The 14759-nt window shown below is 39.6% G+C and overlaps 1 protein-coding gene across 1 annotated transcript; it reads right to left on the reverse strand.

The window, feature by feature from the left end:
- Positions 1–7006: 7006 nt before the first annotated feature.
- On the reverse strand, positions 7007–9151 carry LOC129250468 (uncharacterized). The gene is made up of 2 exons (XM_054890092.1): positions 8649–9151; positions 7007–8153 (listed from the first exon to the last, which is right to left on the reverse strand). The coding sequence occupies exons 1-2, from the start codon at positions 9149–9151 to the stop codon at positions 7007–7009; spliced, it is 1650 nt and encodes a 549-aa protein (XP_054746067.1).
- Between the last annotated feature and the right edge of the window lie 5608 nt (positions 9152–14759).

Consider the following 14759-nt stretch of genomic DNA (forward strand, 5'->3'; position numbering starts at 1 on the left):
ACAAGAACGAATGTTGCCACATGAAGTGTGTAGAAATGTAAACAATGAAATGAATACTAATAAATCAGTATTTTTTGGTGACGTTCGCGATATTATTGCAATTTTGCCTACGTACGATCCGAGTAAAAAGAATTTAACCTCTGAACAATTTGTGAAACGTGTTGAACAACTACGAAATGTGTATAATTGGAACGATAAAATATTGTTGTATGCAGTGCAAACAAAACTTGAAGGCGTAGCAAAAATGTGGATAGATGCCAGGGCGGAAATTTTTCTAAATTGGTCACATTTTGCTAATGAATTTTTGAACGAGTTTCCATGTTTTGTAAATGCTGCTGACGTTCATATGGAACTAATGAATATGAAAAGAAATTATAGTGAAAGTGCCGCGGTAATATTGACGATGCATCTATAATAAAATACATTGTAAACGGAATGAATGACGTTGATCTAAAGAGAAGTGTTTCGGTTAATAATTACAGTACGTGTAATGAACTTTTACGTTCGATAATTAATTATTGCAGATATAATACGGTGAAAACGTCAAATTGGGTAAAGCGCGTTGAAGAGCCAACTCAGTCCAGTGCAAAGAAAGATAATCAAACGAAAAAAACTATTTGTTATAATTGTAATAATCCCGGACACTTTTCGCGAAATTGTTCTGAGCCGCAAAAACGTGAACGATGCACAAAGTGTTTCAAGGTGGGTCATTCCACGAATAATTGCAAAACGACGGTAGCAAAGACAAATTGCAATTCGGTCCACAAAGTTGAGAATGATTTTACCATTAAAGAAATCGAAGTAAATGGTTTAAAAACTAATGCGTTCGTGGATACGGGTAGTTGTCGTACGTTGATTAGAAAATCTTTGGCGTGTAAAATTGGACAATTGGAAAACTGTTGTATAACATTGAAGGGTTTCGGAGGAGCGTCATACGAGTGTACTTCGAAACTTAATGTTGCGTTGAATATAGACGGTAATGTGTGTAACACAGAAATGTTAGTGGTAGACGATAATATGATTGATTATCCGGTGCTACTTGGTATTAACGTAATACATGGTAACGATAAACATTTTGTGTTCAAAGGAAATCAAATGTGGGTTATTGAAAAACCGAATAACGAAATATTGAAACTTGAAGATGGTGAATTTGGTGATTTGAGCAAGATGTTGCAAAAATATAAACAGTGTTTTACAAACGAAATGGGTACAGTAGGTAAAACAAGTACAGTGAAAATGAATATAGTGTTATCGTCAGATACCCCTGTTAATGTGAAACCCTATAGACTTCCGTTCGCGCGCCGGTCGATTGTAAAGAACATTATCGAAGACTTATTGAAATGCGAAATAATCCGTCCATCGAGTTCTCCGTACGCGTCTCCAATCGTGCTTGTTGAGAAAAAGGATAACAGCTTCCGAATGTGTGTTGATTATCGTCAATTGAATAAGATTACTGTAAAACAGCCGTACCCGATGCCGATTATCGATGAGCTCTTTGCTCAGTTGTCGGGTAATAACTTCTTTACCACGTTGGATTTTAAAATGGGTTACCACCAAATTGAAGTGAGTGAGTGTTCGAAGAGATACACCGCGTTTGTGACCACCGAAGGTCATTACGAATACAATCGTATGCCGTTTGGGTTAGTGAATGCCCCTGCCGTGTTTCAAGAAACTATGAACAAACTTGTTAAATCATGTGAATCGAAAAACATTATTGCGTATCTGGATGATGTAATTATTCCCAGTCAATCGGTAAAAGAGGGTATACGGAAACTTGACAATTTTTTGTGTGTTGTTAAAGAAAACGGTCTAACTTTACGATTAGATAAATGCGAATTTTTGAAAGATGAGATTGACTTTCTTGGACATAAAATATCACGTGACGGTATAAAACCGGGTGAAAGAAAAGTTCAAGCGATAAAGCACTTTAGGATACCCCCAACACAGACTGAAGTGAGAAGATTTCTCGGGTTAACCGGATTTTTTAGGAAATTCGTGGAGAATTATTCATTAATTGCACGACCGTTAACGAAATTAACAACGAAAGTGTGTAAAGAACAGTTTGAATGGGGCGAGTGTCAACAGAAAGCATTTGCCACTTTAATTGATAGACTCTGTAACTCACCAGTGCTAGTTTTATACGATTTTAATGCTCAACATCAAGTACACACTGATGCAAGCAGTGTAGGTATCGCAGCAGTCTTGTTACAAGCAAAATGTGAAGGTGACAAGTGGCAAGCAGTTATGTATTTTAGTCGTCACTGTACACCTGCAGAATCGAGTTATCATAGCTATGAACTCGAAGTATTGGCAGTTGTGGAAGCATTGCAACGGTTTCGCATATACTTATTAGGCAAATCGTTTAAAATTTTCACTGATTGTTCTGCGATTTCATCTCTGAAAGCTAAAACCCCACCAATACCACGTATCTCGAGGTGGTTAGTCCGTCTAATGGAATACGACGCTGAAATAATTCATCGATCTGGGAGTAAAATGGCTCACGTCGACGCAATGAGTCGTGCCCCTGCACCGCCGGACAAAATTCTTCGTGTTGACTATGCTGATGATGATTGGTTATTGACAATGCAATTAAAAGACCAATCCATACGCGATACAATAGCGGTATTGAAAGGCGACAACGAATCACCGCAATCAAAACAGATTCGAAAAGATTACTGTCTTCAGCGAAATCGCCTGTATAGGCGCATAAATGGCAATTTATTGTTTGTCGTGCCTAAGGCAGTACGATGGCGTGTAGCTCGTTATTGTCACGATGATTTTGGTCATTTTGGTATCGAGAAAACCATAAAACGAATTCTTCAACATTTTTGGTTTCCAAGAATTAGAAAGTATGTAAAAGATTACGTGGCATCTTGTGTAGAATGCTGCTACTCCAAATCGAAAGGTGGAAAACCAGAAGGTGTGTTATACACCGAACCCATGGAACCAATTCCATTTCGACTTTTACATCTTGACCATTTAGGGCCATTTGTTAAAGGTAAACGAGGTAATACACATATTCTTGCGATTAGTGACGCGTTTACAAAATATTTAGTGGTGAAACCGGTACGTAGTACTAAAACTTTACCGGTTATACAAACATTAAACGAGGTATCTAGCTATTTTGGGTTACCTGCGCGCATAGTCACCGACCGTGGTTCAGCATTTACTTCAAAACAGTTCGTAAACTATTGCACTGAGAATAATTTGGTTCATATTAAAACTGCTGTCCGAACTCCACGCGCTAATGGTCAAGTGGAACGTGTAAACCAGCTAATTCTAACATACCTCCGTACTACGTCTTCAAATCCGAAAGAATGGGATGACCATTTGCGTGAGTTGCAATGGTCAGTAAATTCCCAAACGAATTCTACAACTGGGTATACACCGAATGAACTTATATTCGATTTTAAATTAAACGATATAATACGAAATCAATTGATGGCTGCAGTTGTTAACGACGAGGGTGAACAACCAACTATACAAGAAAAACGTGACATCGCATGGTCTTCGATTCAAGAACATCGTAACCTGTGGAAAGAGCGTTTTGATAAAAAGCATAAAACGCCCACTGGTTATAAAGAGCATGATTTGGTCATAATTCACAATGAACCACCCGCAACAGGCGAATCTCGTAAATTAGAACCAAAGTACCGTGGTCCATTTGTGTTGGCTAAAGTACTTGGAAAAGATCGCTATCTACTTACCGATATCGACGGCATGCAAAACAGTCGACAAAAATTTTCATCAATATATTCGGCAGATAAGATGAAACCGTGGTGTTCTATGCCACCTGAACTTGAGCCGTCTATCGACGATAATCCATCCGACGAAGAAGACAGCGAAGCTGCTGACATCGGGGCGATGTCATCATCAGGAGAGGCCGAGCTGTCATATGATTTTGCTACTGTGGCAACGCTATAGTGTTACATGATATTACTCCTGTGGCAAGGTCATAGTAACAGATGATTCTGCGTAAGCATACTACAGCACCGCTTATCGAGTACCGGCCACTTCGTACGCAACGTTTCGGCCGAGTAGACGTGTTACAATCATAAACGGACTTTATAGAAATATTTTTACTTGCTTATTATATTCATTTAAGAGATTTAAATAAAAAAGATATCCTGACACCGTGCATCAAAATAAAGTGTTTGATTTTGTGACAGTACTGCGGTGGATTCGAAGCAAACGTGGAACAAAATTCGTGCGATCAGGATTGGGACCAAAAATTAACCTATGCTCGATTTATGTGATGTTAATGTAAATGTACTAAATGAGAATTTTGTGTGCTTGCCCGGCTCTGTTAATAATATATGTTATGACAATTACAATTCTAATCTTAACGTTGTGATGTCCAGTTTTTGTTTTGAATGTGTCGATGATTGTGAGGTGGTACAGTCCCTACTTAGTGTCAAGTCGAATACGGCCGGTCTGGATGGAATTCATCCAAAATTTCGAAAATGCCTGTTACCAAAGATCTTAAAATATCTTACCTGCATCACAGCACTCCGAAAAGTGTCTGATGACATAAGGCTCAACATTGACAAAAACATGTTACTTTTCTAACTCTACTTGACCATTCCAGGTCATTTGACTCCGTAGACCATAAACTCTTAATCTTGAAGCTTAAAAACTTATTTAGCTTTTCATCGTCGGCTTTGACTCTTATAGAAACGTATCTTTGTGACCGATTAGAAGCAGTATGTGGTTCTAATACCATATCAAACTTTCTACCTGTAACCAGCCTCAAGGCTCTATTATTGGCTCTCTTTTATTTGTCTTGCACATTAACGATTTGTTTAGTGTGATTAAACATAGTGATGTTCATGTATATGCTGATGACGTTCAATTATATGTTAGTTGTCCCATTAGCTGTATTGATATTTGCATAAGTAATATGAATTCTGACTTGAGCCTCACAAGCAAGTGGGCTTCTGACAACGGATTAACTCTTAATCCTGATAAGTCCCAATGTATCGTAATATACAAAAAAAATATCAAGCTCGACGGCTATACAGAAGTCAAACTAAATGATGCTGTGATTAAATATGTGGACAATGTTAAAACTCAAAATTTTACACCAGTAAACATTCGACTGCTACTAGCTAAAACGTATTTGTTACCAACGTTACTTTGTTGTTGTGAGTTATATACTCCTTGTGATAGTGTGTGTCGTAGTAAGCTTAATGTTTTGTATAACAACATTGCAAGATACGTGTACTGTAAAAAACGTTATGACCATATTACTGTTCTTTCGAAAAAAATTGCTTCCGTATCCTTTGACGACTTGCTTACGTTTAAATGTTTAGTTTTACTCCAGAAGATCATAAACACTCAGGAACCCAGATACCTCAAAGATCGACTTATGTTTTCAAAGTCCTGCCGTTCGTTAAACTTAGTCCCGATGAAATACAGTTGTTTGGTGACTGAACGTCAATACTTTGTGTTCTCTGTCCGTCTTTGGAGTACCTTGCCTTACAAAACTAAACGTATAAAAGAAAGCTCGTGTTTGAACAATAAATTGCTTCGCTACCTTGCCGAAAATGTCTGAATGTAATCAAATGGATCCACATTATTTAAATCTCTTCCAATTAATCCCTACTCCTGCTACTATTATTTTTACCTTAGTTTCCTTTTTTAATACTTTTCTCCAACTTATACTTCTTTACTACTATTTGTAATTTTAATTTTAATTTTACTGTTCCTTGATCCTTTTATGTAAACTATTCTTAAGGTCTATCATTGTAAAAATAACCTATGGTGGAGCAGGATGGTTTTGTGGGTCATTGGGGGAGTAGTGTTGCGCCTGAGGGCATTTTACCGTTGAGGTATTGTTGGTGCCGGCAGTTTAAAGTGCGGGTGGAGCCGTTTGTGGCAGATGCAGCAGTAAAATATCTCTGGTCCAGGGTTGGGTTCGACGCCAGCTCTGATGAGAAGTATTCGGAGCAAACGTGCTGCAAGGGATTGCTCCCGTGACGATAGATTGGGGGTGGGATACGGTACACTAGACAGGGCTAGTTTACTGGGGCGGCAACCCTTGGTCGGAAAAACCCAAGTCATTCCGGTAACGTAGGACCGGCTGCTATGGGAATGCCTTCTGCGTCGTCTTTGCGATCAATGCTTGATACAGTGTCTGCGATATATGACTCCCTTTTATCGCTGGGTGACGTTAAGCTTATTTCAAATGTTGATTCACATAGGCATGTCGAAGGTTGATCCCACTACTCGGTCAAAGTGCAAAGCAGATCGCTGTGGTGTATGCAACCGTTCACACCATGTTGCATCAATATCCGATCTCATTTGAGACTGAGTCGCAACCTTCGACGTCACAGGCCATGCATATTAGCAGCTTGCCTGACCGAGTCATGTTAGCTACAGCCGTAGTTAATGTAAAGACCAGCTCCGATGTTTACGTGCAAGCGCGAGCTCTACTTGACTCCGGTTCTCAAGTCAACTTTATGACCGAAGAGCTTATGCAGAAATTGCGAGTCCGAAAAAAAAAAATTCGCTCTAAATATAGGTGGAATTGGCAATTCAAATAAAAAGGTCCAAGGCAAACTAAAAACCTATATAAAATCGAGGATCACAAATTTTGAGTTTTCGGCTGACTTTTGGGTAATGCGTTCGATATCAGTCAATCATCCAGATCAGACGGTAAACACAAATGGCTGGAAAATCCCACAAATGTCAGAGAATAGACATACTTTTTGGAGCTGAAATATTCTTTGATCTGTTATCGGTGGGTCAGATCAGAACCAGCCCAAGGCAGCCAACGCTGCAAAAAACAGTGCTAGGCTGGATAATTTCAGGCAAGTATGCCACAAATAATAGCTCCAGTGCCCAAATAAGTAGCACATTATGTCAATTTGAAGAAAGCGTTTCTAGCTTTGATGCTAAAATCTGAAAATTCTGGGAATTGGAAGAAATACCTGCACAAGTAAATTCCACACTGATTCCAGAGCAGGCCAAATGTGAGGAATTTTTTTCGAAAACCACACAGTTTTTACCATGTGGAAGGCTTCAAGTCAGACAGCCTTTCAAAACTGACCGTCAATTTCTCGGTCATTCGTATGAAACCGCAGCTCGGCGTTAATGGTTCGTCTTCGTCGGGAGAGATGGGCAGATGCGTCAATGGACGTGAATTTACTATGTTTTCCGCTTCTATCAGAAAGCGTTGTAAGACATGCTCACGTGGCGCTCTTTCTTTTAATGAATGTCGAAGAACCCTTTTAACGCTCTGCACCATTCTTTCCCAAATTCCTCCTTCAGATGGATTGGCGGGGCAGTTGAAGAACCATTCAACTCCCTTGGTTGAAAATTCATTTTGTATTCGCTCAGTGTCAAAAACATCAGGAAAACGTTTCGCTTCTTCGTTGGCTCCGATGAAGTTTTTCCCATTGTCAGATCGTAGACGTGTTGGAACCCCTCTCCGATTCATGAAGTTGCGCATAACTATTATACAGGAATCCGTTGATAAGTCGTGGGCGATTTCTAGGTGGATTGCGCGCACGATGAGGCACGTAAACAACGCGACCCAACGCTTTTCAGTTCGCCGCCCGATAGTAACCGAAATAGGCCCAAAATAGTCCAGTCGCGTATACATAAATGGTCGTACATTGGGCTTCAAACGATCCTCAGGTAGAGGACCCATCATAGGCGCGTGAGGTTCTTTCTTCCTGACTCGACAATATTTACATCCGGCTATTACACGTCGTAGCATCTGCCTTATTCGGGGAATCCAGTATTTCTGACGTATATTGCTTATAGTCGCCTCGTGATTCTGGTGCTTCATTGTGCAATGGTGATAATTAACGACCAGATGCGTAAATATATGTCCATACGGCAGTATGATCGGTTTTCTGATGTTATACGGTAAGAAGCTAGCTGCATCTATGCGCCCTTGTACACGAAGTAGCCCCCTGTCGTCCAGATATGGCGAAAGTTGCTTTAATGCGCTGTCATTTGGAATGGCTTTACCAATTTCGATACTGTTGCGTTCTGAAGTAAATGATTCCGATTGAACGCGTAGGCATAATAGGTGCTCCGCGGCTTCCAGTTCAACAGCAGTAAGTCCATATTCCAGATATTTTAGCTCCCGTTTACGGCAGCGGTTTATGAATTGAAGCACCCACGCTACTGCTCTTTTTAATCTAAGTAAATTTGAGAAACGATTGTAATCTATAAAAATATAGTTGTTGGCAATTAAAGAAAATTTAGAACGGAGCTCTTCATCTGCTTCCACAAAGATCTTGCTGATGTTTTCTTCAGCAGGCCACGTCTCTTCACCGCGTCTCAGAAAATTCGGTCCCTGTAGCCAGCGAGATTTTAGTGAGAAATCAACACTCCCATGGCTTCGTGTCGCATCATCGGCTGCATTGTCTTTTAAGATTGTCACTTCAAGATAGTTCTGGAGTCGCTCCATAAGAAGCATCGTCCAGGGCGTATTTGGTGATTTTCCAATATCAATTTCCGTAAACGTACACCCAGGACGGCTGCTTGCAATTCTAGGCGTGGAATGGTTACGGCCTTCAGTGGAGCGCACTTCGTCTTCGCACAAACTAACGTAACACCAACTTCACCACTTCGACTTTCTTGACCTCCAGTAGGCGACAGCAGCGAAGGCCCCTTCACTAGCGTCAACGAACACATGCAGCTCCAAATCCGAAGGCGCACCATGTGGGAAGTAGAATCGCGGAATACGAAATCCCGCTACTTTGTGCATCTGCTGTCGCCACCTTTCCCATATTATATTCACATCATCTGGGATGGGCTCATCCCAACGGACAACACGACGCCATACTTCACGCATAAGAGATTTGGCTGCAACAGTAAAGTGACTTAAAAATCCCAACGGGTCGGACATTGACATAATAATACTAAGAAGTTCCCTTTTTGTGGGACTCCTTTCGCCTGTGATTACTATTTGTTCAATGCGATGGAACTTTAGATTGAATTTAAAATTATCAGTTGCTGACTCCCAATATAACCCAAGAACCTTCTCTGTGCTCTCACCGACTGCGATCTGTTTCGTTGCCGTACTACCACTTAATTCTTTAACTACCTTCTCTGAGTTCGGTACGAATCCACGTAACTCGAATCCACCATCGCACAGTGGTTCCGCCATAGGACATTGGATGAAAATAGTCATGTTAAAATTATGCAGCAATATTTAGCTTAGCATTAGTCATAGTAACTTAGAGTACAAAAGAAATTTCAATTTAATTGTGCCTCCAAAGTAAGAGAATTTGAAAAATGATAGTTAGCGTGGTCTCCGCTCCGTACTTACGCAGTTCTCTAAGTATTACAGTGTTTATGCCCTGTTGTACAATGGAAATTCAAGTTGCAGGTATGCACGACATGTTAAACGTTTTGTTATCTTTTTTAATTATTATTTAATAGGTTTTCAGACCGAACGAAATAGGTACTTTAAAATTTGCTGTTTTTTTTATAAGAAGTTTGTAAAGTTTTAACTAAGTTCGCACGAATCTGCACAAATAAAACATACATTAAAATATTCTTACGTATGTCCTCTTTAAGGAAAAATAATTTCCAGCTGCGATGACCTGCGATTGCGCTTGATATAGGGTCTAATCTGTACCTATGTGTACCTATGTTACCCAACAGGAATTGGCGTTACAGAATCATCTGCCGAAATTAATTTACAATGTTTGTTGGACCACACTTGCTCTCGATTTCTCGAATCTCAGAAACCAGTATTGGAAAATATATCTGAATCAAGTTGCACTGAATATGAATTAGTAGGTAAATGGGGTTTCGATGGCAGCACTGGAAAGGGCGAATACAAGCAAAGTTTTTCTGATCCGAGAACGGAAGATGGAAGTTTAATTGTTACATCTTATGTACCCTTGAAATTAATTTGTGAATCGATTACCTCTACCCACATAAGATAATTTGGAAAAACCCTCGCCCATCATCCACAAGGTTTTGTTGGCCTATACGTTTTCAATTTGCTAAAGAAACTTAAGCTCTTTGTGTTCAAGAAGAAGAGCATTTTAAAAAAGCTATTAGTGACTTGAATCCGACTGTTGTTAAAATCGATAACCATAGTTATAAAGTAAGTCATTCCTTACAATTAACTATGGTTGATGGTAAAGTGTGCTGTGCTCTTAGTGACTCATCTACGAGTAAATGTTATATTTGTATTGCGACACCTAAAGAAATTAATGACTTAGAAAAGTGTAGAAACAAACAAGTAAACTCCAGTAGATTTGGATTTGTTTTATCACCCCTGCCTTCTTGGATTAGATTTTTTGAATACTTTATTCATGTTTCTTATAGAATCGAATTTTAAAGGTGGCAAGCACGTTCATCTGAGGAAAAAGCACTTTAAGCTAAGAGAAAAGAATTTGTTCAGAGGGAGTTTAGAGAACAATTAGGCTTGATAGTTGACAAATCGCGAATTGGAGGAAGTGGCACCTCTAATGATGGAAATACAGCACGAACATTTTTCCTTCATTCAACCATATCACCCGAAATCACAGGAATAGACAAACACGTTATAGACAGATGTAGTTATCTCATACAATGTCTTTCATCTGGTTTTAAAATTAATTCGAATAAATTCAAAATATACGCACTAGACACTGCTAAAATTCTAGTTAGTAAATATTCATGGTATAATTTACCTGCATCAGTTCATAAAGTGCTCATTCATGGGTCGGAGGTGATCGATCATTGTTTATTATCAATTGGAGAATTATCAGAGGAGGCAGCTGAATCACGTAATAAATTAGTAAAACAATTCAGACGTGACAATACCAGAAAGCACTCAAGAACTCTAACTAACACGGATCTTTTGCACAGGCTTCTTCTTAATTCCGATCCATTTATATCTAGTCTACGAAAATTACCATGTAAAAAGAAATCTATGGTGTCAAGAGAAGTGTTAGATTTATTGAGTTAAAAGTTTTGTATTTCTAAGTACATTAACTTTTTTGGAAGTGAATATTTTATTGTTTTAATAATTAAGATTAAGTTAACTAGCATCAAAGTATACTTTATGCTCATCCTTTCGGAATTTAATGTTTTTTTTCTTTTATTGTTTATAATTTAAGATTTATGCCAAACTTTAAGCGAAACAAAAAAATTGTATATAAAAAATGTGTGTACCTAATTTTCCTTTGACTTTTTATATTAATTATATATTACTTTATTATATATTATTATTATTATATCTTATATATATTCTTATTATATATATATTACTTTTTATATGTCTTAATGCTTTTTTAACAAATAAAAACATTTCTCAACTTAAAAACGTACTAAAAAGTCATTTATCACGCCAAAAGTTCTTATGACCGCTCTTCCTACGCGGCGGGACCACTCTGCATCGCTGTGAATGTCACGAACCTGCTTTGAGATATCTACGGCCTCTTCCATTGCATTAAAACTGTCTACAAAATCATCAATATAATGATGATCAAAAATAGCTTTAATTGCACGAGGATGACTTTCGTGGTGCTCCTTGGCGTTCAGCCTCATGACATATTGCGCCGAGCAAGGCGAGCACGCGGCGCCGAAAATCATCACTCGCATCTCGTACTCCTCAGGTGGCTTAGTATTTTCGCCATCACGCTGTGCATACCTGTCTACTGGCTGTATAGCTACCTGGTGGAACATCTCTTTAATATCTCCGCAAACTGCAACTGCACGTGTTCTAAAATTAAATAAAATCGAAGGTAGTGATATGTAGAGCTGTGGTCCCTTCAATAACTTGGAGTTCAGAGATTCCCCAGACGCTGCGTCAAAAACAAAGCGTAATTTTTGAGGTTTATTTGGGTTGACGACCCCGAAGTGTGGGAGGTACCATTTCCTGGATTAAGTCATACTCGATTTCTTGGGCGTAAGACGGCAGAGACGAAATTGATTTGTCACTGCTCTTTAAATCATCATGACGTAAACTCTGCATGGGCAAACCTAGATTAACTACGGCATACACGTTGCGCAGTAGGTAGGACTTATTTTTACCAACACCGCTAATTTCAATATTGAAAACCTCAGTCGACTCTTGGGCTGCTCTTCCTCCAAATCATTGTATATCTAACGAATGTCGACGACCGCGTATCCCTAACTCCTTGGCCAAATCACTGTCTAACATCGTAATTGAAGAACCTTCATCCGTACGTATCGATGCGCTTATCGCCATACAAGGTTACCGGCAGCACACGAAAGAGCAGCTTGGGTTTAGTGCTGCTAACGTTTGCGCAGCTCAACACGTTTCCTCGTACGTCACCTTGTTCTTCCTTTAATAAACTTAAGGTCGGCGTAATAGCATTGGCCTCGTGCAATAAACTGTGGTGTCTACGCTGGCATCCTTCTTCTAAACAAAGCTTTTTACGGTGACAGTTACGCGTGTTATGGCCCACGTTCAAGCATGAAAAACAAGCGCGATGTTTCTTCACGAACTCCCATCTATTAGACACTGCAGCATTTAAAAAACGACGGCAATCTTGCAGTTTATGTTGCTCCTGGCATAATGGACACTTAACGGGAGTTACACCTGCATAACCCGGACACTGTTTTTCGGATGTATGTAACACCGCACGACGCTTTTGATCTTTATTGTCGATGTCTTGTACTGTACATATCAGATTAGCAAGTTCACTTACCCAAGCGCGAAAATGTACAATTGTCGGATACGGCTGTATTCAGGCGGCGACTCTGGCCAACTCCAGTTTCTTACTCATAGGAAGCTTAGCTTAATAGTTCCTCTACTAGCGTAGGATTGGCGATGTGTTGTTGTCCATTCGCTGATTGTAAGAATGTTGCCAGGTTTCTAACTTTAGTGGCGAAGGGTACCAGTTTGGATAATGCATTCTCCGAAATATTAGGCAAATCCCTCGCTTGACGTAGCTGACTCTGAATTAATTGTTCGGGTCGGCCAAAGCGAAAACGGAGTTGCTCTATGGCAGCGCTGGCATTGTCTGGATGAATTAAAAGCGATTTAATCACTTCCCGCGCTTCTCCTTTAACAGCTTTCTGCAACCGCTGATTGTTTTCCAGATTAGTGTAGTTGTATATTGAAGTCGATTGGATGTAGGCTGTATAAAAAATTGGCCAGTCTTCTGGCTCGCCGCTAAATTCGGTTAAATCTTGCAACTTCCGTGGTACTGTTGCAGAATTGTTTAAAAATGAAAAATTGTTTAAGTCATTTGCTGGCATAGGATCATGAACAGTACTGTTATAATTATTAAAAACAGGGGGCGAAATTATCGACGACGATGTAAACGGCACGCCAGAACCACCTAGTGTAGTGTGTGTTTGGCCCTTTTTGAATACGTTGGCGCAAAGACGGCGCTCGCAGTTAACGACGGCAGCGAAAAAAAACTACCACCGTTTTTAGCGGCTTGCTGGCCTGGCAGCATGGCTGCGCTGCTCGTGATAGTCGACGTCGCGAAATGTGCATAACTGTTTATGGTCGATTGCGTGATGTTATTTGTTGTTGCGTTAACCGACAATTTTTGCATACGTGAAGTACATGAAAAATTTGGGAATTCATATAACGGAGCACCTATAGCTGGTGCTAACGATGATGCAACGACGGGTATTGTTGTTGTCGTGGCGGTGGATATTGCACTATCTAAATGACCTGAGCTACGCAAAGCAATCTCTAGCCTTTGGCAGTGGCGGTTTTGTTCACTTAATCTTACCTGTGATTCTTCTAGCTGTCTTTGAAGAGTGGCGATTTGATTCTGCGTTTCCAATCTTAAACTTACGGATTCTGATGAAAGGGCGGTATTTGTGACGTTTGTATACGTGCTGGCAGCAGTTGTGGCGTTGGTATGCGTGGTGGCAGCGGAGGCGGCATCGTTTATGATGGCGGTGGAATTAGGCTGAACTTCACCTGACTCTGGTTCTCATTTGTTGAGCCGAGGACTGCGGCGTTTTTCTATGGTTTCCTCCGGATCATTCATTTAAACGGCCCCAAACTTTCACTCTTTTACGGCAGGGAAAAATACGCAGTTACTCTCAAATAATTAAAACTGCGAATAAAGATGTCGCGGCTACGACTCGGCGCTGAGTTGAAAGGGTTTGCTTTTAACGCATATGGCAATGAACGGTTTATTCTGAAAATAAATTCAATGTTGTACATTGCATATTTTATTAATATAGAAACTTACCGCAGTTTTGTATCCTCTTTTCCTTGACTGAACGTTATTCTTACAAATGCAAATGAAAAATAGAAATAAAAGGAATACGAAGAAGAATGAGTGCGCAACTTTGGTTCACAAGCAGAGTTGTACTAAATAATATTAATTCCAATAATAACAAACTTTAAATATCATTTGTCAACAATTATAATAATATCGTTGTAGCCGGAGATTTTAACAGCGACCTGCTATGTGAAAATGAGTTCGTGTTTGCCATGCGCAGCTTTTGTTTATTCCCCCTAACGGCTCTATGCCTACACATTTCATGCAAACTAGTAGCTCTTTGCTAGATATATGTTTTGTTAACGATACCGCTAAAATTCTCCTATTTGACCAGCTTTCCGTGCCAGGTTTTTCTAAGCACGATTTAATTTTCATGACATTTGACTTCCAATTGACTTATCACACTAAATACTATTCGTACCGAGATTTTCTACGCATAGATTATAAGTTTCTTGAAGGGGCTGTGGAGGAAATTGACTTAGAAAGTATCCGTAGCTTAATATCTAGTAATGAGCAAATTAACTTCATTGAAGAATACATTAGCTCGCTCTTTGATCGCTTCGTACCACTTGTACACAA

This window comes from Anastrepha obliqua, chromosome 6 (assembly GCF_027943255.1).
Source record: "Anastrepha obliqua isolate idAnaObli1 chromosome 6, idAnaObli1_1.0, whole genome shotgun sequence".
NCBI lineage: Eukaryota > Metazoa > Arthropoda > Insecta > Diptera > Tephritidae > Anastrepha > Anastrepha obliqua.

What these genes read in the sequence shown, in the direction of transcription:
- LOC129250468 (XM_054890092.1), bottom strand. Translation starts at nt 9,151, where the DNA reads ATGACTATTTTCATCCAATGTCCTATGGCGGAACCACTGTGCGATGGT. An exon ending in TCGGATTTGGAGCTGCATGT is followed by an intron (nt 8,154 to 8,648) that starts GTTCGTTGACGC and finishes AAATTTACTTAG; the next exon opens with ATTAAAAAGAGCAGTAGCGT.